Consider the following 23,170-nt stretch of genomic DNA (forward strand, 5'->3'; position numbering starts at 1 on the left):
AAATAAAAGGTATGACTCAGGGTAAGATGAGATGAATGATGGTGTCGGTGTGAATGAGGCGCAGTGTGTCACCTTGTTTCCGGGACATGGAGCTGTTCTGCTTGTTCTCCTTCAGCTGCTTGATCCACAGCGTGGGAGCCGTGATCTCTGCAACGCAGGGCGGAGACCTTTCAGTCGAGCGTTAAAACTCTTCTCAAATGTCGTGCATGTATCAAAAACCCTTTTGTCCGACGTCCATGTGAAATCGGTGATCTCACCACATTCAGTGTAGATAATATTAACGATGATGCCCTTCAAGACGTTGTGACTACTTTTCATATTTCAACGTAAACGTACGTTTCTTCTTTTTGGTAATGTAGATGTTGTCCAATATGACTACACAGCAGAGAACTTTTTACATTTTAGCATTTTAATTTTACTTTGGACACTAGAAACTATAAGGGCCATGCTAGGTACTAGGTACCAGGTGATATGTGCTATTAGGGCTGGGTTTTGGTATTTAATACCTTTAAGGTATCGCCCAAAATAACCTTTAAAGGTACTGGCATTGGTACTGGTATCGTACATTTTTAAACAATCCCCAGCTCAAGGTGCTATGTAGTACTGTAGATGCTAGGGACTATGTGCTAGGACTAGGTACAAGGTGCTTGTTACTAGATTCTGGGTACTTGGTACACGGTGCTTGTTACTAGGTGCTAGGTATATGGTGATAGGTGCTAGGTAATATAATAGGTACTAGGTACTGGGCAATAGGTACTAAGTGCTAGGCAATAGGTGCTAAGTAATAGGTACTAGATAACAGATACTATGTGGTAGGTACTTGGTACTAAGTAATAGGTACCAGATACTATGTGGTAGGTACTAGGTGCTAAGTTATAGGTACCAGATACTATGTGGTAGGTACTAGGTACTAAGTAATAGGTACCAGATACTATGTGGTAGGTACTAGGTGCTAAGTAATAGGTACCAGATACTAAGTGGTAGGTACTAGGCGCTAAGTAATAGGTACCAGATACTAAGTGGTAGGTACTAGGCGCTAAGTAATAGGTACCAGATACATTACATTTCACTGCATATATGTATGAAAGTATGTATATGTATGTGACAAATAAAAAAATCTTGAATCTATGTGGTGGGTACTAGGTGCTAAGTAATAGATACCAGATACTATGTGGTAGATACTAGGTTCTAAGTTATAGGTACCAGATACCATGTGGTAGGTACTAGGTGCTAAATAATAGGTACCAGATACTATGTGGTAGGTACTAGGTGCTAAATGATAGGTACCAGATACTATGTGGTAGGTACTAGGTGCTAAATGATAGGTACCAGATACTATGTGATAGGTACTTGGTGCTAAGTCATATGTACCAGATACTATGTGGTAGGTACAAGGTGCTAAGTAATAGATACCAGATACTATGTGGTAGGTACTAGGCGCTAAGTAATAGATACCAGATACTATGTGGTAGGTACTAGGCGCTAAGTAATAGATACCAGATACTATGTGGTAGGTACTAGGCGCTAAGTAATAGATAACAGATACTATGTGGTAGGTACTAGGCGCTAAGTAATAGATACCAGATACTATGTGGTAGGTACTAGGCGCTAAATAATAGATACCAGATACTACGTGGTAGGTACTAGGTGCTAAGTAATAGATACCAGATACTACGTGGTAGGTACTAGGCGCTAAGTAATAGATACCAGATACTACGTGGTGGGTACTAGGCGCTAAGTAATAGATACCAGATATTATGTGGTAGGTGCTCGGCACTAAGTTCTCGGCGGCAGAGACCTACCGTCGCCCTCGAGCAGCACATGCGTCTCCATGGTGGGTGTCGGCTTGGAGCCGTCGTCTGGGTTGAGGGTGAGAAAGAAACGGAAAGAGACTGCCATTATAGAGGTTAATACAATCTACTCTCCAGAACTGTTGAATGGTTGGGATTTGCACATAGCCCGGCCAAGACGAGAGGAGAGGAGGAGGAAATAGAAACAGAGAAATAGAGATGAAGACAGATAGATAGATAGACAGATAGACAGATAGATACAGATAGATACAGATAGATAGACAGATAGACAGATAGACAGATAACCACCTACATTCAGCTCTACATTTGTCTTTCACACATCACTTCACACTCCTCTCACAACACACACACACACACACACACACACACACACACACACACACACACACACACACACACACAGTGGAACTCCAAATAAGGGAATATACGTCACAGCCTCTCAAACAGGTAGGTTCTATGGACCAAATAACAAGTTGGGGGGGGCATTGTTTTGGCCATTATAATGATGGAAAATGGTGGAATTCCCCTTTAAAATAGTTTGGAATCCAGCCTGGAGAGCAGATCTCTCAAACAAGGACATGAAGTTGTTTTTGTTTTTTTTTGCACTTCCAATGAATAACTTTGCTCAGTACTTCAAAAAGCTTTCAGTAACTTCATTTGGACGGGTGGAGACCACGTCAGCGGCCCAAGAAGCTGCACAAAAAGAATCAACGCGGTCGTCTAGACTCCCCCGGATCCTTTAAAAGTGCTGTGAACGTAGTTCCCCGTTTTCATACTCACCCGTTCGGAGGCCGTCCTGCAGACCCCGGGCCGTCGCTTGGGAAACCAGTCAACCAAACACAGAGCACTGAGAACCGTGGCTGCACGGGGGCTCCCCTAACGCGAGGCGGACGCTAGAGGAGGGTCCCTCAGTCGTACAACTAAGAGACAACAGGGCAGCGCGGCGCCGACCGGCTCGGTCTTCTGTTTTGGGTTTTTTGGGTTTTTTTTTTTTTTTACTCTGAACCGGACGCACAGCTCTGTCGCCGCGTCGGGGTCCGAATGCGAGTCGCGGGGGTGGCGGGCGGAACCGCCTCCCGGTCGTACCTCGATGTCCCCCCCCCCTTGACTCGCATGGGACCCCCGGTGCAGCGTCCGGTTTGAGAAAAAGGCCGGACCCTTCCAAGTGACGACACGAGTGGGGGGGCAGAGAACAGGGACAATTTAAAATAAAAAATAAAAATGAAAAATCCAAAATTATTGCGAGTTTATGATGTTCCTCACCTTCTTAACTGGAGAGAACAGCTCATTGTCGGCAGTTCTTTCAGTAAAAATCGGACTTTTGATGCCCTGCGTTCTGGAACATTTCGGTACATTCAAGAATCCTCATTTTAAGAATACCTGCACAATGGACTCTCGCGTAAATGAGACTCCTTGTCTTGAATTAAGGGTTAAATTAAAATGTTAAAGTTATGTTTACAATCTTCAATGGCGGATGCTTTTGCAAAACTAAAATGCAGCTTAAGTTAAGTTAATGTTTCAATATGTATTATTATCATCATAATCATCATAATTATTATTATTATTATTATTAATATTACAACTTTACTAACACTACACTTCCTGCATAGTGACTAGTATACTAAAGCTGTATTTTAAATTAGTACATTAAGTAAATAGGAAGTACAAAAATATATAGACAAAAAAGTACAAATGGATGGAAATATATATTTAAAGGCATTTTATATACTTAAGATATACTTTCAAAATGGAAAATATTAAATTAAATATATAAATATATATTAATATTTGTATATAATATTTTTCCACTCGGCCACACACACTTAAAATGAGCTTTAAGCAGAGAATTTATTTGCACATATTACATTAAAAAACACAGCACGTTGAGTTTCGTTTGCACAAATATGGACTTTGCACAGACGGAATTCAACCAAACATCAAAAGACAATTTGAACTTTAGACAGACATTTTTTTTCCCACACGCTTGCACACACGCACGCACGCACGCACGCACACACACACACACACACACACACACCCTGCGTGAATCCCTTCTCACCTTTCCTGCCGGCGCTGGGCGGTGCGAGGGGCTTGTCAGTGACCGAGCCTTCAAACACAAAACACATTTACATTTAAAACAGTTTATAATTTTTACACATTTGCACACAACGCCAGCATTAAGACTCAGAAAGGAGATTAATTTCATTCCAAAATGATTCATATCAATTTATGCTCCTGAAAAAACCTAGAAGTTCTGTCAAAACATTATTATTATTATCTATTATTAATCATTTTAGATATTATTAATCTATTATTATAAATAAATATTTAGAATGATGTATTCATTTTCTATTATGCATTATTATTATTATTATTATTATTATTATTATTATTATTATTATTATTACATTTACAAACAAGTTTGCATTGTTTTACAAAAATAAATTATTTTTACTGTTATATTAACATTTGTCAACATATCAGACACATTTTTCCTTTTCTTATGGTGATAATTCATTTTGGAACAAAATGGAGAGGATAAAAGACATTGGAATCATCTCAACGAACCCCTGCACTTCCTCCTCCCTCTGGAATAATAAGATGCAATCACAACCGAAAAAATGCAAAGTATTAGTTCTGGGTGTTCTGGAGAATTTCTCCCATTTCCGAAATCTGTTTTTCCTGTCGTTGCTCGTTCGGTGGCAACAATAAAACCATGGGTGTGTGATGTGTATGAGCATCATTCCTCATTCTGAATCTGTGGCATGCAGATAGTGGAGCCGCGCATGCACAGATCGGGAGGATCGGGACGGAAGAATTAGAGAAATACAACCGATCAGAGTAGTTTGAATTAGGTTGGAATGAAGTTCTACTACCTGACAATCCACTTTTCCCGGCATGTGTGACCGTAAATTCGCGGAAGTTTCCTGCAAACGCATGATGCCAGATGATTGATTTGGTTTGGGAAGCAGTGAAACACGGGCGTTCTGAGCATGCGAGTGAAGGGCACGTTTATCACTTTATCACTATCAGTTTATCACTCTTGATTTATCACTTTATCAATATCAGTTTATCACTATCACTTTATCAATATAACTTTATCACTATCACTTTATCAATATCAGTTTATCACTCTTAGATTATCACTTTATCCATATTGTTTATCGCTTTATCACTATCACTTTATCAATATCACTTTATCAATATCACTTTATCAATATCACTTAATCAATGTCAGTTTATCACTCTTAGATTATCACTTTATCCATATTGTTTATCGCTTTATCACTATCACTTTATCAATATCACTTTATCAATATCAGTTTATCACATTATCGATATCAGTTAATCACTATCAGTTAATCACTTTATCACTATCACTATCAGTTTATCAATTTATTGCTATCACTTTATTACAATCGGTTTATCACTATCACTTCATATCTATCACTTTATCACATTGATCACTATCACTTTATTACTTTGATCACTATCACTTTATCACTTTGATCACTATCACTTTATCACTATCAGTTGATCACTATCAGTTTATAATTTTATCACTATCACTTTTTCACTATCAGTTGATCACTTTTTCACTATCAGTTTATTACTTTATCACTATCACTTTATCACTATCACTTTATCTCTATCAGTTTATCACTTAATCAGTAAAATGAGTCGTTCCAGTTTCTGATAATGTCACATTTAATATGAGTTACGCCTAATGTCTTGTCCTCTTTTGCATTGGAGTTTAATTTAGTCCCAGTAATTATTGTCAGTATCCGAGTTGTAGATTCACTCTTTTGTCGGCCGAGTCATTTGAAAGATTTATTCACGATGAACGAACCGTTTGCAAGTGCAGTTGCACCACAACAAGTACAGTTCTACATCTTTCTGACGTTTTTCGTGGTTGACGGGACAGTGGCTTAGTGCCGGGGGATTGTTTCAATGTAAAAAGTGTTCCGCGGCAGAAAACAGGTTGGAAGCTCTGCTCCATAGAGCTTCGAGAGGGATCCCTGCTGGACAGGAGACACTGAGAGACGGAGCTCCCGTGTCTCTTGATGTTCGGAACAGGAAAACAGCTCTAAAACATGAACGGGCAGAGGTGGAAAATCCGCGTTCAGAAAGAAAAAAAAACACCACTCCGGGATTTGGAGTCAACCATGTGGATTTAGCTAGTTAGTTAGTTAGTTATCAACCCAGACGTCCCACTGGATCGGGCATGGGTGGAGCGAAAACACGGAAACCTCACGTTTGACTTTCTTTTCTAGGGTCCCTGCGGGATCCTGGTACCTGAGCACACCGGCGTCCTGTTGTGCGCCGAGGAGCCGCTCACCGGCTTCCCATCGCTGGTCACACACCAGCAGTACCCGGTCAGGGTGTGGCACTGGACCTGTGGAGCCCAAAAACACACCAAAAACACTCTAAACACAAAATAAATAACACTAAATAAATCATCCTGCGCTGGATGATTTATTTCAGAATGAATTATTTCTGCATTTTAAATAATTACGCAAATTGAGATACAGTCAACCCCCTGCCGAGCCAGGCTTGTTTAAATAGTGTTGCATAAAAGAACAGAAAACTTTAATTTTTAAATACTTTTCATAATCATACAGACAGACAGACAGACAGACAGACAGACTGCATCTGTATACTGTATATTGAAACTGAACACTCCAGTCTCTAACTATCTTTAGTTAAGGAAGGGACACGGAGAAAGGGAGGGAGCGAGAGGGACGGAAGAGGGGAAGAGGAAAAGGAGGGAAAGAACGGCAGCTTGAGACAGGCCTGAGCAAACGTCCCGTCCTCGTTGCATTCTGGGATGAACATGGCCTCCTGCGGCCTCTTGGCCTGCTCCAGCGCCTGGCTCCGCTCAACGCGGCATTTGGACTGACCTGCATCTGAAACCCAGCACAGATAAAGCTAATAAAACGACTGTAATAAACCTAATAAACCTCATAAAAGTAATAAAACTAATGGAAATTACAGTGCAAAGCAACGTCAAACCCATTCAACCACCTTAGCAGCGAAGACTTGCCCCCTCCCCCCCCCCCGGGACAAGGGGGCAAGTCTGCAGCTTGTAGACCACAACATGGTCCACAAACATGGATTCGTGTCCCTCGTTGAGTTTGTTTGCGGAGCGCTCCAACACGGGTCCAGGGTTGGCGCACTTTGGGAGTTTTCTTTGGGGGAGCCACTTTGCAGGTCGCAGACAAAGCTGTGCTTGTGCTGCTGCACAGCTGTGATGATCCGAGCCAGGAATAATGGAATAATGAGACGGAGGAATAATGGAATAATGAGACGGAGGAATAATGAGACGGAGGCCGGAGGCCGCAGGGTCGCTGCTTCAGACCCACGGGCCACGCGAATGGAACGGGCGGAGGGAAAATGAAATCTGCCACTGAGGAAACCAAATGCAAAGAGCACACTCTGTGCAAGGGGAACATTTAAGGATTCAGGGCATTTGTCAGGTCACGTCCTACCACGAAGGCACCCGTTTCAGGGACATCCCTTTCTAGGGGTCTACGGTTAAGGCTGGTGAAGGGTCTACTTTTGAGGTCTTAACGCTGCATGAATTGAGCCAACCTGGCAAGGAAGCATCAGGTGACAACCCCAAACAATTCACCATATCAAGGCTCGTGAACCGCAACTGTGCACTGTTCCCTCCCACAAACCGCCTTGACGACACCACATTTATCAGACACTTTAGTCCAAAACGACGTGCAGTAAGTACATTTTGCACAGGAACAGCTAAACCAAGTAGGAATCAGTAGCATTAGTCGAATTTACTTTTTCACAGGAAAGTAAGTAAAGGGGAAAGAGAACCTCTCGAGGTAATAGCCCCAGGGTATCCTGTGTGCGCGGGAGGCGATGCCATTTGGTGGGATTCTAAAGTAATTAGGGGAGTTTTGAGTTGCAACTGGTCAATTCAAGCCGGCCCCTCCGCTCCCATGGTAACGTTATCAAACCTGTTGCCTCGCGCAACAGGCCCAACCGCCAACAGCCCTCTAAATAGACTGGAACTTTTTTGGAACTTCTGTTTGTATCCGATGATCCCTTCAAAACCCTGCAGAGCCAGGCAACTTCCCTCGGGGAAGGTTTCCTATTTCCCAAAATCGCGGCGACCTCACAAGTGAGCCGCACCCGCTGCCACCCCGTTCAGCCTGGGAATTAAAATGCGCCGAGGGCAACACGTTCGCAGCAGGAGAAGAATGGGAGCGAGGAGAGCGTAGTCACGGGGACGAGAGGGGGAAACAAAGGGAGAACGACTGCATTTGACCTCCTGGGGAGTTCCACTTCACCCCGTACAGAAGACGCCGGCACAGACGCCGCCGAGAGGCTCCGACCGCCAGGGGTGCTCCCTGGAGGCGCGCATGCCTCCATTTGAGGCTCTGGATTCACCCGCACACAAGCCTCCGGGTGTGAACGTCGTGTGCACCCCCCCCCGCCCCCAGTTTTCCTCCCGAACTTTTCCATTTCGACCGAACCAACCACCGGCGGAGGTTCCTCAGGGCCCGGGCCTTCGTTTGAGCTGCGCTAGTTTTAGGGAAGGCAGTCCCCTCTTCTTTCGCCCTCCCTCTCCACTCCGACACATTCAAAAGCAGCCCCCCCCCCCCCAAAAAAAATCGGAGGCTCATTTCAGCAAATTCCAGCATGCGCGCCGGTCGACTGACAGTTTGAGGCCAATTGTGACGCTGCGGAATTTCGCTCGCGAGCACGTAGCAGCTCCCTCATCCGGCCATTGTTCTGGTCCAGGTTTGGGTTCACTTTCGTAGAATTTGAGGAGAAAAAACAAAAGGTTGCTTTATCTTATTTGTGTACTTTATGAATCCGTCTGGGGGAAATATGTTCTCTGCATGTCCCCCGTTCTACGTATCTGCGAGCAGCGGGCAGCCACGCCCAAAGGGCCCTGTCGGATTCGAAACCCGGAACCTCCTTGCTGCCACGCCCCCCTCGTGAGGATTACTTCTTCGGCTGACCAGATAAAACGCAAAGTAGTAAATAAAGTACCATGTATGTCGTGACCGCACTCTTTTCACTTGGTGAGGCTTTTGTTGGGGATTATCAAACTGAACGGCTGGATCGCGGTGCAGGGGGAAGGGGGAACCTCCCAAACGGGGTTTTTTTTGGTTGCGGTTTAGGCTGTTTGTTCAGAGATGGAGTGGTGTTCCGCAAAGGGGGGCGGGGTGGGGGTTGATGCTCCTCGTTCTAACCTGGACTTTAACCCTAAATCAATCTCCGCTGCTTCTGCTGAGTGGCCGGCATCCAGAGCCCCCGGAGGTCCGTGGTCCTGGTCTGCTACGGCTTACACGCCTTCCCGGGGGCGGAAAATTAAAGACATCTTCCCCGTGCTTGTTCGGTTTCACTATTTCATTCCAGCCGGTGTTCACTTTTACAGACCGTGTCCGAAAGAAACGTACTCCATCTATAAAAGCTGGACGCTAATTTCATGTGGTTGGGTTTAGGAGTAATGTGAGGTCAAATTGGGAACGTCAAATTTCTGTATTTAATCAGCTTTTCTCGGGCAGATTTATGATGTACATGTCTTTCTTCCACAGCTAAGCCAGAGAGAGAGAGAAAAAAAACAAAAAACCCAACAACTTTGTCTTCGCAGGTTTAAACCAGAATCGGTCAAAATCTTTGTTTGACCGTGACACTTTCCAGGCTAATGCTCAGCTTCACAGGGTGTTTTGAGGTTAACGGTATCGAACAATAAAAAAAAAAAAAGAAATACAGCAAAACTTGGAGGGCAAACAATGAAACACGTTTCAGCCGAAGAGCCTTAATAAGGACTGATTGAGTTACTGTGGCTGTGACAGACTTTTTCCTGATCTGCGCTCAGTAGTGGAAAAAGTACTCCTATGCTATAGTTATGTAGGAGCATAAATACTGTGTTATAAGAAAGCAGCCCGCAGTGAATTCTCCACTCAAGTCAAAGTATGAAAATAAATGTGTTCAACTATGAAAAGTAAAAGTACTTCATCATCATGACCGATGGGATCAGATTGTATTACCTCTATTCAGAATTTGGAATCCCTGCAAGAAAGTACACATATCTAAAATACACATATACACATCATTACTTATTTTGCGGGTTGCCAGGTCCCCACCTTTCTCCAGCTCCAGGTCTCTCCCTTCAGAGGCTGAGGTCGAGGCCGGAGCCACTGGAAGCTGATCGATCCTCACCCAGTTCTTGCCTGAAAGAACACAGTAGGACCCATTTATACTCTTACTAATATACAGTTTATCAATATATACATACTGATACTACAATTTCTACACACACCAATACTCATACACTGTACATTGCTTCTGCCGTACAAAGGAAGAATGTATGAGACAGACAGATAGATAGATGGATAGACGGCTAGATAGATAGATACTTAGACAGACAGACAGACAGAGACACTCACCTCTGCAGCGCCCCCTGTGGGCCAGTGTCAGCGTGCGATCCTTGCACCGCGCCCTCTGCAGCTCGCAGCCGGTGTCGTAGCTCCGCCCATCTGAGCCGCACACCGGCTTCCCCTGTGTCCTGGAGCAGATCAGAGGACAATGGCTGTCCCTCTCCCCGATCAGCCACTGCACGGGGGACAAAACACACCATAACACACCCCTCCAGCCACTGCACGGGGGACAAAACACACCGTAACACACCCCTTCAGCCACTGCATGGGGGACAAAACACACCATAACACACCCCTCCAGCCACTGCACGGGGGACAAAACACACCGTAACACACCCCTTCAGCCACTGCATGGGGGACAAAACACACTCGAACACACCTGACCTGACATTGGATTCAAGTTCACTCGATCACTCCTCTCAGTAAAGCGAGTGCATGGCTTGGTCGTACTTGTGTTTTAGATTTGACTAAAAACATTTACAGGTACTCCTCATTTAAGGACAGAGTTCCGTTCCTTAGGACCAGGTCGTTAAGCAAATTGGTGGATAAGCGAGGTGCCGTGTTATTTCACGGTAAGGGGGCGTGGCCATGGCGAACGCCAGTGAAGTGAATACTGACAGACTACGGGAACGAGACTGAGACTGAGAACGGTGATGAGATGTATACAGTGTATCTAGTGTGTATAGTGTATATAGTATACATAGTGTATATAGTATATAAAGGGTGATGCTTGACGCTGAGACGCTGTGGTATTGTACAGTGTACAATGCAGACTGGTCAGAGAGCTGATTGTAAGACCTAACGGTCGTTGAACAGGTAGGTTGTTAAGTGAGGAGTACCTGTATACATTTATACATATATAAATATTTATAGATATATATATATATACATACAGTATATCCTTAGTTGTTGCTTGTGAAGGAGCTGGATGTAGAACACACTGAACGCTCGTTAGGATGAGAACGCGCCAAACCTCCGTGCGACGCTCTCCCGGTGTTTTTTTTCCCACAAGCCTCCACTCAGAATCTATTAGCGATTCTATTTTTGCTCAATTTTTTGGAAGCCGTTGCCCTCTCAGACGCTCTCTAATGGCTCTTGGCTGGCGGCTCCGCGGCCCGCTCGCATATTTAGAGTCCGAGGGATTTCGTCGGAGCACAAACTTGGCCCCAGAAGACGACGCTCCAGACCGGTGGGTGGGGCAGAAAGGTAAGCGCCGAGCAGGACCAGGACCGACCCGGTAGAACCGGACCGGGACCGCACCCAAACAGATGAAGGAGCACAGAGTGTGTCTGCTGCTGAAGGTCTTCTTCAATTTAAAGAAAAGGATCATTTAAGAAACGCCAGGCGGTCGGCAGCTTACGACAGGGCTATTGCCTAAATAAAATATTATTACATAACTAATGTTTCTAGTTGAAGACAACTCCAAAAACACTTTCCCTATTCACTGTCACTAATGTTGAATTAAATTGGACATTTTCGCATTCATTCATTCATTCGTCATCACGTTTTCCATTGTAGTTTCTACGCAAGATGTGATTTTATTCAGACCGAGGTGACGGGGACGTGGTGGAAAACCAGACGCAGCCTCAGACACGGGGCACAGTTTCCATCGCTCGCTGGACGAGTCCTATCAGAGCATCTGAGCCTTCCCAAAAACACAGGGACGCATGGATGGAAATGTGTATGTGTGTATGGTGTGCACGCGCATGCTCACGAGTGTGCATGCAGAAACACACACACGCACACACACACACACACACACACACACACACACACACACACACACACACACACACACACACACACACACACACACACACACACACACACACACACACACATTCCTGTTTCCAACCCGTTTTTTTTTTTAAGGCCAAGAAACAGTATTTGGGAAAACATTAAAACGCGTTGCTAGGAGACGGGTTAAGCAGCGATCGCAAGGAACCCGGACGTGGAGGAAGCCGCTCACGGGATCGCACCGTGCACTAATATCACTCTGAAGGAGCGAAGGAGGAGGAGGAGGAGGATGAATGAAGCCAGATGCCTCCCTCTGTCACGCAGCATCACATGCTGCGCTGGGTTCAAATCACACTCTGCGGGATGCTCCGTTCTGATTGGTCCGCAGCGGCCATCAGTCGCCAGTTATACCTGAATAACGACCGCTGATCCGCTAATAATGACTGTTGAGCGCCGGCAGCCACTCCTCCGCCTGGCCTCACCGCCCTGACGCCGCTCCGCTGCGCGTTAACACTAGCTAGTGGCGGCATCTGGTGGTGAAACGCAGAAACTGCAATGGAGGTTTTGAAGAGACGGGTGTGGTCATGTGCAACAGTGGAAAGTGTGAGGCGAGGGGACGTCGTGTTGTCGGGTGAACAGCTTGCCACGCTGTTGCGGGAAACAGAACGGATCGTTTCATGGTTAACGTGCTGCTTTGGCGGGAGAAAACAAGGGATGTATCACCGCTGGTGGACAGCGGCCACAAACATGGAAAAAATAAAAAGTAAACATTTTTTTAAAAACATGCTTCAGTGATTTATTTCCATGGCATTGGGACATTTAAAACTGATAAAGAGCAGAACTGTAGGAGTGAATCAGCACCCCCCCCCCCCCCCCCCTCCAAAAAAAACCCCACCCGTCTTCAAAGTTTATATCTCGTTTCTCTCAGAGCCTCCACTCCTCCAGGTTGATCCTCCTCCGTCAGAGTCACGGAGTCTGGCCGGACCGTGGGCGCAACAGGACCGAATCCTCCCCAGATCTTACTGGAACCTCCCCCGGCAGCTCCAGTCCGTCCAGCGAAAGAAACACGGACATCAGCCGACTCCTACCTGTCGCCCACGGCAACAGCAGTCATTCATTAGGCCGTCTTCCTGTGTCACCGAAAGCCCGATACCAGATCGAAAAAAACAAGCTCCTGTGGTTTCGGCTTTGGATCTTTTTCGCTCCAAATTAAACAAGGGCCATCACCGTCCCAGGAATTGGGGAAAAATATGGAACATTTCGACTCCCCTAGTTTCAGGTTTTACTACTTTGCTAAAGGCAACAAGCGTATAAAACGAGATTAAAACAAAAACATGAGGAAATGATACGCGCAGGAGATTTAAGAAACCACTGGGGAGCTTGGGACGAGGCTTAGAGAGATATCAGATGTCGAACTACCACGAAAAAAAAAACAACTCCTAATGATGTGGAGGGCAAATCGCCCAAAAAGGACGAGCCCAGACAGACAGAGGGACGGGACGCCAAGTCGACTCTGATCCACAGACGGAGTCTGTCTGGACTGCGTCACCGCCACCTCACATTGACTCATCTCCCCAAATCTCTCTGCAGATTGTAGAAAAACCATCCATTCAAGTCTGACAGGACCCTTGAGCAAACCACTTAACTCCAAATGACACCGGACCAGGACCGGGGTCCAGACGAGAAGGAAGATCCCCCCCCAATTGAACAGCAGGAACGGCTCAATTATGACAAATATTTGGCAAACGGGCGTCTTGGCATCAGTGTTAATCTGGTGGAAATGCCAGATGGGCGGAGTTTACCGATTAGGACGGACGGGGCCTGGGCAGACGGACTCCTTTGGGTGATTCGTTCCTTTCAAGTCAGCTTCGGTGAATCCAGTTTTCCGGGGTTGTCCGGTGAAAAGTTGTTTTTTTCTTGGATTGGTAGTATATACAGTCCTGGGCAGAGCGACTCCTTTGGGTGATTTATTCCTTTGGAGTTAGTTCATCTTAATCAATGACTTTTGTCTGGTTCAATTGTTTTTCCTTAGATTGGATCTGTAGACATACTGTATATACACTGTATAATCCTGGGCAGATCGCCTCCATTCGGTGGTTTGTTCCGTTCCAGTCAGTACACGATGTCTGTCCCGGGAAGATCCTTTGTTTCCTTTCGGGTCGGGACATCTGCACGCATCAAGCTTTCTGTGTTTTTCACGGTTTTTTGTTTTTTTCTTGGATTGGATTCACGAGAAATAAATAAAATAAAGATAATCAAGTAAAACATAGATAGAGACACTATACACACAATTTAAAAAAACTGACTTTTGGATTATGATTCCAAGTGTCTAGTTTTTTTAAGTTTGCAATTGCATTCATTCCAATTGTGCAATTGGAAGAAGAAAATGTAAAATTAAGCCACGTCAACAGGCCGAATAAATAGAGTCGTTTAACTACCGACTCACTCCAAGTGGTTAAAATAAATTCTGCAACTACAAATTGCTTTAGCCATCTGATCTGGGTCCGGTTGCCAGACAGTGGGATGGCCGCCGGCCGCTTCTAGACCCTGAGCCTCTCCTGTCAGGGCTACAGTGACCAGGAGGGAGGCCCACCCGGCACCCCATAATAACCACAACCCCATAAACAAACCCCCAAGTGTGCTCATCCGAATCAAAACAAAAACGGCAAAAAGGAGCAACGCGGGAGAAAAGCCGCGGTCGCCAGGCCCCGGGAGAACGAGGCGGCTCTGACCAAACCAGGCGAATTTGGGGAGGTTCGTCGACGCCCAGTTCCACGTCCCGAACGCGGGGGATTCATGAGGAACCCGCCGGCGCCAAGCCAGCGGCACACGAGTTAACGGGCGCCGAGCGCACCCCTGAGGTAAAGATCCGCTCCAGCGGCCCGCGGTGGGACCCTCATCCGATCGAACAGAGAGAAACGACGACGTCTGCGGCACGCCCGCGAGAGAAGATTTATTAATTTTTTTTTTTTTTTTCGGATCGTTTTCACAGTTTGTGGTTTCGGGGGAAAGAAAAAAGGCTTTTTATAAAAGTCCAGGCAGACGATCCCCCTCTGCCTGGACTCCATCAGTCGGTCCATTCCGGTCGGGGAGTCATCGGGGAGTTTACCTGACGGGAGGGACAATGGACTCCTAGATCCTCCCGTTTAACAAGACGAAAATCCCCCCAGCACAAACAAAACACACGCACGCGCACACGCGCGCGCGCACACACACACACACACACACACACACACACACACACACACACACACACACACACACACACACACACACACACACACACACACACACACACACACACACACACACACACACACACACAGAGCACTGCGCTCCCACACTCATAAAACCAGTGTAATACAATCCCATTGTCCAGCCATTAAAGCATGAGCAACATGTCCCGCCACTGGCAGAGAGGCCGCTCCAGCATGACCCTCAGAAAACAATATTATTTTTATATATGGATCCTAAAAAAGGGTAAAAGGTAGAAAATAAACAAATCCAACATCTGAAAGGTGACTTCGGGGTTTGGGGTTCGACAAAAGGCCATAAAACAATAGGGCTTTCCAACTGGGTTTATGGGTGAAAAAAACGGGCTTTTCTGCTTTGTGTCGTGTTCTCCCTAAAACAAAGCTATAAAACACTACATAATATGTGAAGTACTTTATAATATGTCAACCTGCCTTTTAGAGCAGACTTCTTAGAGCTCGCTAACGTCAGCTTAATGACGTGACAGCGATGGTGGCACCAGACGCCGGGGGAGAGGAGACCAAATACAGCGGTCGTCGATAAAAATCAAAAGGGATCATTATTATCAAATATTGAATAATATGTAATAACAGAACTAAGGCTGAAGGTAGAAGATCAAGGAAAGTGTCTGAACACCGTCTGGCGTGGTTCCTGTTCCCTGGCCTGGCCTGGCCTGGCATGGCATGGCATGGCATGGCAACATTGATTTGGGAGGTTATTGGTTGTTAAAGGGGAAGCACTGGTGAACAGATGTGGCGCTGATTAGAGCTGGATTGGTGTGTGTGTGTGTGTGTATGTGTGTGTGTGTGTGTGTGTGTGTGTGTGTGTGTGTGTGTGTGTGTGTGTTCCTAGACGTGGCGTAATCCTAATACAACCAAACATCTGGGAGAAGAAGAGACGCAGACTGAGGCACTTAAAACAATCTGCTGTAATCTGCGTCAAAGCACGAACAATCATACGGACTGTGTGTGTGTGTGTATGTGTGTGTGTGTGTGTGTGGGGGGGGGGGGTGTGTGTTGGTATTTACCATGAATGACATCATCAAATTCTGAGGAGATTGCATCTGCATGCACAGATGGAGATTCCTTATAGGCTGGAAAACACCGGAGGAAGAGAGAGAGAGAGAGAGAGAGAGAGAGAGAGAGAGAGAGAGAGAGAGAGAGAGAGAGAGAGGTTGAGGAAGAAAGAGATGAAGAGCGAGGGAGAGAGAGAGGGCGACCGAGGTAGCGAGCGCGAGAGGGGGGCAGAAAGAGAGACATGAAGAAAGGGAGGGGGAGATAGAGGGAGAGAGACTGACAGAGAGAGAGAAAGGGGGGGTGAGCGAGAGGGGGGGGTAGAGAGGGGCGACGAGAGGGTGATGGAGAGAGGGAGCGAGCGAGACAGGGAGGGAAAGGGAGAGGGAGACAGCGAGAGACCGGGTGGGAGAGATTGGGGAAGAGAGGGAGGAGTAGAGGGAAAAGGAGAGAGAGGGCGACCGAGGTAGCGAGAGAGAGAGAGGGGGCGGTAGATATAAAGAGGGAGAGAGACAGGAAGAAGGGGAAGAGAGAGTGAAAGGATAAGGGCGGTGACACACACACACACACACACACACACACACACACACACACACACACACACACACACACACACACACACACACACACACACACACACACTCGATACTTCCGTTAATGATAAAAGCCCAAAACTGGTGTGATCTGAACAGAATAAGAGATTAAAAACTCCCACTCGGCCACTAAGGACTTATTATGGGATGTTACGTCTGGAGTCTGGTTATCAGCGTTTCAGGTTTTTCGGGGAAATCTATAAAGAGAAAGCCTCCGTCATGCTGTTCCAATTAGCACCCTTGTTTTAAAAATGTGAAAAGGGGAATGCATATGGGACGCTCCCGCAGCATTCCGGTTGGAAAACTATAGGTTTAAAAAGTAAAAGAAAAGAAAATAAAATGATGTTATTGAACATTTTCCAAGTAACACTTAAAGAACTGTTTTGTTTCTAAAGGTGTGTCGTGAACCGGCAAAGCAGAGAAGGAGCCGAACAAATGTCACACAGAAGGTGTGAAAAGTGTGTGTGTGTGTGTGTGTGTGTGTGTGTGTGTGTGTGTGTGTGTGTGTGTGTGTGTGTGTGTGTGTGTGTGTCGGGGGCTGAAACTTAAAAAAGTTTTTCCTCGATCCTTATCATGTTATTATCATGTTATAAGTCATTTGCAGGAGGGTAAAATGTTCATCGGCGTCTGATGTCAAATGTGTGTTGAGAACACCGAGGCTGCCTTTCAACGTGCCTGACTCGACCCGGACACACACTACAGTTAAAGTGACAGCACCATCTCATATATTTAAAGTTTGTTTTCGGATAAAAACTCACCGTGCAGCGCGAAAGGGCTGATAACGATCCTGGTTCCAGTGATCGATTGCGTATATGGATCAAAAAGCTTGGGACAGAATCATTCCTGTACAAACGCTGTTTGAATAACTCGCTTACAGTCATCAGGCAGTCTGCTTGCAGTGCATTTTGGGTCTTTTCAGACATGACAACATATGGAATTTTAATTGTAAGTTAAAAATTTTGGTTCAGACGGATACTTCGTAAACCGGGCAGGTGTGGAGCAGTGGCGTAAATGCGTAATGGAGGGGGAGCGATCTCCGCTGCTCGTCCCCGTTCCTCCAAAGCAACAAAAATAAATAAAAACAGTGCGTTTTTATTTGCGATGTATTTATTTTTCCGCCGTCTCCTAATTGACGGGAACAAAAAAAGCCCCACGCGCAGAGCCGCTGACACCATTGGATGGTAATCTGCATGAGAAATAAAGAAAGGGAAAAGAAAAATCTGCTATAATAATCATCCGCTCATAGTGATCAATTTCACCCAGACAGACGTGATCACTATCAGATTTGAACACTGTCAAGTTTCCACTGTATTGATTAAGAGAGAGAGCGAGCGATGTGGTGGATGGCGAGAGATAGATAGCTAGACAGACAGACAGACAGAGAGACAGACAGAGAGACAGACGGACAGAATTTTTTTTTGAAATAGAAACCAAGAGAAGTCAAGGGAAAACCTTTATTCCAAAAAGGCAACTTTCAAAGCTCCTACATTCACAGCAGCTGTGTGTCATGCACATAAATGCCCTTAAATGTTTCTTCATCAGAGGGTTTTCCTGATTATTCTAACCCCGTAAAACTTAAGTCGAATATAAGACACTTTTATTGCTTCCATTTATTGCGGCGAGATGAAAAGAATGTGCTCGTAAATGCAATAAAAGTCATTTTTTTAAACCAGAAACGTCAGATGCGATCATGAAGTTATCGCCGGAGCCGGCGCTCGTTCGACAACAGGAAAAGGACTTTCACACGGTGTTTAATTCGTAATTCGGATTTCCTCTCGGGATTATCAAGGAATCGAAGAAGAAAAAAAAGAAAAGATTTACTTGGTTTTCCTTTGAACTATCACAAAAAGAAAGGACAAAAAAAAAAAAAAAACTCTTCCTCTCTTAGGAAATGGCTTTAAATCTGATTATTAACATTCCCTTCTTGTCACTAATGCTACATCCTGGCTACAGAACAGTCAGTTATGTGTGTGTGTGTGTGTGTGTGTGTGTGTGTGTGTGTGTGTGTGTGTGTGTGTGTGCGCGCGCGCATGTGTTTGTGCGTGCGTGTGTGTGTGTGTGTGTGTGTGTGTGTGTGTGTGTGTGTGTGTGTGTGTGTGTGTGTGTGTGTGTGTGTGTGTGTGTGTGACCACCCAGCCACTGGAATCAAAGAACCTGAGTGAGTGGATTTGGGAATAACCCAAACGTCTTCAGATAATAATACAATAAGTCACAAACATTTATATTATCTTAAACATTGTTTCAATTTTTGGGGCAGAGAGACAGAGCTTAAGTCATGAATACACAGAGTTTACATGAGTTCTCATAATGGACCCAAAGGGTTCCGTAAATGAACCGGAACCAGAACCCAGAAACAGAACCCCAAACAGAATAATGACGAGAACCCTAATCAGAAACAGAACCCTGAAACCAGAACCCTGACAAGACCAGAACCAGAACCCTAAACAGAACCAGAACCCTAAACTCAACTCACTTGGGGGTCCCCAGACCCCAGGTTGAGAACCCCTGGTTTAGCACAATGATGCCTTCACTGTTTGCTCAACATTAAACACAATGTGGTTGAGACGCACGCACGCACGCAGGCCACACTGACTCGATCATATCTTCCATTGTTTAAACGATGCTGTTTATTTACCGGCGCAGTCGACTGGACCAGAACAGATTTTTCCTGGAGCGTTGAACCGTCGTCCCAATCAGATATCGACTACTTGACCAATAACGATCTTCAAAATAAGAGTCCTAAACCGTCCCATTCGCTGCTTTTTGATGATCTTTGATTGATAATTATCCCATCTCGGCTGGATGGAATCTTGACAACAAAATAATCCAAAATGAGTGTTTATAATCCCACTAGTGCCATCTATTGTTTATATTTTTCAAAATATATTTTACATATTTTTCAATATTTATTTTAAAGTTTTCAATTTATCTTTTAAAAATATATAAATATACTGTATATTTTGTATATTTTTTATACATATTTATATTTTCAAGATTCAAGAGGTTTATTTGTCATATATGTTTAATCATATATATATATAATATATTTTCTAAAATATATTTCAGATATTTTTTAATGTATATTTATTTTATTGAAAAAAAAAAGTCTGTTTTATATATTATTCCCAATTTGACAAATTCAGTTTATTCCTTTAAAATTCACCGATTACAATGTTATTATATCAATCAATTAATCTTTCTTGAACACTCATGCCCCTTATGAAAACGCACACACACACACACACACACACACACACACACACACACACACACACACACACACACACACACACACACACACACACACACACACACACACACACACACACCTGTAGCTCTCCAATAAAAAAGCTCCGTTGTGCTTTCTTGGCAGCCGCTGCTCCCACACTGGCCTGTTTGTGTTTATGTTTTTGTTTATTTTTAATGGTTTCACGAGCCTCACGGTGATCCCAGTGCTCAGGTATGTGTCCACTATTGATTTGAAGCCATGCACGCTGGTGGACGGCGGCCATCTTGTTTGGACTAATCACCACCACCGCCGCCAACGAAACCAGAATAAAAACGAAAACATCATTTAATCCCATTATGCTCCTACATATTCAACCGTGCGCCAGTTATTGAAGGGGGAAAAGTACTGTACAACCGGATCACTCACACTTTTACACAACAAGTTGGATCGTAAACACACCTATAGTCCCTTCAATTAAAATAAAATTAAAATGTTTTAATAAAAATAAATGCACTGAAAAATAATCACTGGACTGGAGTCAGTGGATCTACTTGATTGAAGAACCTGCAATTTGTTAAATCTGTATTTTCTTCTTTAAAATGTGCCTTAATCTCTCAATTATTTGTACTGAAGACAACCCGAAAAATAACCTTAAGGAATTGGAAAATCAATTCCATCAAGTTGATCCCATGATTCAATTTTTGCACATTAGGTGACAGCCCATAAACAACCCAGCACACACTTATATCGAAAAAGGACAAATGTTTTCCTTCTACGACTACCACCACAATTCACCCCTGTGGCAAGGAAACCCCTTGTGTTGCAAGATCAAAAGTGCAAGGCCGCGCTAATCCATCCAATTCCAGCAGAGCAGCACTGGATGGAGGGCGTGGTCGGCACGTGCCCAACGAGAAGTGGACTCACGGCCACGCGGTGGAAGGAGAAAGAACGAGAGGAGAGAGAAAGAGAAAGAAAGTGGAACAAACTCGGTGAGCCGGCCGCAAGATCAGCGGGCAGACTGCAAACGCCGGCGAGCCCGGAATATTTTTGCGCTTCCAGGATCCGTCGGGTGGTTCCTTGGCCAAACGCCCTCCCGATACGCCGTTATTTTGGCGCCGGAAACACCCAAAGTTTTAAATCCAGAGGGCACAAGAGCGGAGCGGGAGGCATCCCCATCTCCCAGTCCACGGAAGTGGCTTCTGCGATAGGTCCACGTTCCGAATCCCAGCCCTGAAACTATGACAACAACAAAGCTGCCGATCGTCACTGTGAACAGCAGGGTGACGTGTTTGAAGCCGGGCGCGGCCGTACGTCAAAATGATGTTGATATTGTGACACGAGACAACGCATCATAACAAAGCTTAAAACGTCTTTCAGGAGCATTCCGGGAAATGAACGCCGTTCTCCGAACTTCAGACTGTTCGTGGCAATGTGCCACAACGTCCACACCACTGATGAGTGACTCCTTGTGTGTCAGCGGCTCATGAAGGCAGCGACGGCTATCCCCCAAAACATGGACAAATCACCGACACGGGAAAATAACAACAGCGCTGCTTGATTTAGTCGCTGCGGTCCAGTGCTAATTTGAAGCTTCACTCCAGGGTTGCGTTGCTCTGCGAGGAGCTCGTCTCGCTTCCCGAACCTCAAAAGCTGGAGCCCGTCTCACGCTTTGCATCACGGGGCCTTGGGGGGATGGGACGCGCAGGCCCCTCGTGCACGCCCCCCGTGCACGCCCCCCCCCCCCCCCCCCCGTGCACGCCCCCCGTGCACGCCCCTTCGCCTACGTGCGTCTCAGCGGAAAGTGTGACCTGTGGCTCTGCAGCAGCTGAGGGCGATGCCGTGCTAACGCTAGAGAGAAAGGATGGAAAGAGAGAGGACAGAGAGAGCGAGAAAGGACAGATAAGAGAGAGAGGGAGGACGGCGAGAGAGGATGGAGAGAGAGAGAGGATGAAAACAGAGAGAGGACGGAGAGAGGGAGAGGACAAAGAGAGAAGACAGAGAGAGAGTACGGAGAGAGAGAGATAGAGGTTGGAGAGAGGACAGAGAGAGAGAGAGAGGACAAAGAGAAACAGGGGATGAAGGGAGAGGACGGAGAGAGAGAGAGTGCGCTAGAGGACAGAGAGAGGGTGAAGAAAGAGGATGAAAACAGAGGGGATGAGAGAGAGGATGAAGAGAGAGGGGATGAGAGAGAGGATGAAGAGAGAGAGGGAATGGAGAGAGAGGGGATGAGAGAGAGGATGAAGAGAGAGCAAGAGGACAGAGAGAGAAAAAGGATGAGAGAGAGAGGACGAAGAGAGAGAGGACAAAAAGAGAGAGGGGACAGAGAGAGAGGATGAAAAGAGAGGGGGTGGAGAGAGAGAGGACGAAGAGAGAGGATGGAGACATAGACAGAGTCTATTTTAGTTTATTTTCAGATATTTTCTCAGACTTTTCTGTCTGTTTTTATTCTAGTCTGCCCAGCAACTAAACTCTCTCTTCAGACTGTTGTGTCTGTTTTTATTCTAGTCTGCCCGGCAACTAAACTCTCTCTTCAGAATGTTCTGTCTGTTTTTATTCTAGTCTGCCGGGCAACAAAGCTCTTTAGACTGTTCTGTCTGTTTTTATTGTAGTCTGCCTGGAAACAAAGCGCTCTCTTCAGGCTCTTCTGACTGTTGTTATTCTAGTCTGCCCGGCAACGCTTTTATTCCACTTCCTGGAATATGAAAACGTGGTTGGCCCAGTGAACAGATTCCGATTAAACGGTTTTAAAAAAGCAGCGACTATTCCAAGCAGAGACAACGGCCCAAACACAGAGGATCCTGTTTCCACTCCGAGTGTCGGTGGAATTAGGAGCCCGAGTGTTTTTCATGATGCAGAGCACGGGGGGCGGGGCGGGGGGAATAGATTCAATATGTGCGACCGAAACGACATATTCATCCCTTTTCTGAGTCCCCCCCCCCCCACCACCCCCCCACCGTGACCACAATCGTTATGATCCATCTGTGAATGAGCTGTGATGTTCTCCACCGTTTCACCTCCATGACTCCATCACTCCATGTCCCGGAAAAAAAACAACAAACAAAACAAAACAATGGAGGTCAAGTGCAGGAGGGTAAATATTAACGCAGAAGGTAAACTTACGAGG

At 45.5% G+C, this 23,170-nt stretch overlaps 1 protein-coding gene across 2 annotated transcripts in view; it reads right to left on the reverse strand.

Moving 5' to 3' along the window:
* The window catches only part of smoc1 (SPARC related modular calcium binding 1), a 54,682-nt gene that overhangs the window by 27,755 nt on the left and 3,757 nt on the right, over positions 1-23,170 (reverse strand). Inside the window, exons 2-8 of one of the 2 annotated variants that reach the window (XM_080012618.1) lie at positions 10,232-10,397; positions 9,929-10,015; positions 6,606-6,718; positions 6,108-6,207; positions 3,871-3,918; positions 1,803-1,859; positions 73-147 (exon numbers count right to left, since the gene is read on the reverse strand). In XM_080012618.1, coding sequence (XP_079868744.1) covers positions 73-147; positions 1,803-1,859; positions 3,871-3,918; positions 6,108-6,207; positions 6,606-6,718; positions 9,929-10,015; positions 10,232-10,397 — 646 coding nt within the window. Of the gene's footprint in view, positions 1-72; positions 148-1,802; positions 1,893-3,870; positions 3,919-6,107; positions 6,208-6,605; positions 6,719-9,928; positions 10,016-10,231; positions 10,398-23,170 lie in introns of both variants that reach the window. The other variant, XM_080012617.1, reaches the window with a different exon arrangement.

The sequence above is a fragment of the Zeus faber genome (genome assembly GCF_960531495.2).
Source record: "Zeus faber genome assembly, chromosome: 13".
In the NCBI taxonomy this organism is placed as follows: Eukaryota; Metazoa; Chordata; class Actinopteri; order Zeiformes; family Zeidae; genus Zeus; species Zeus faber.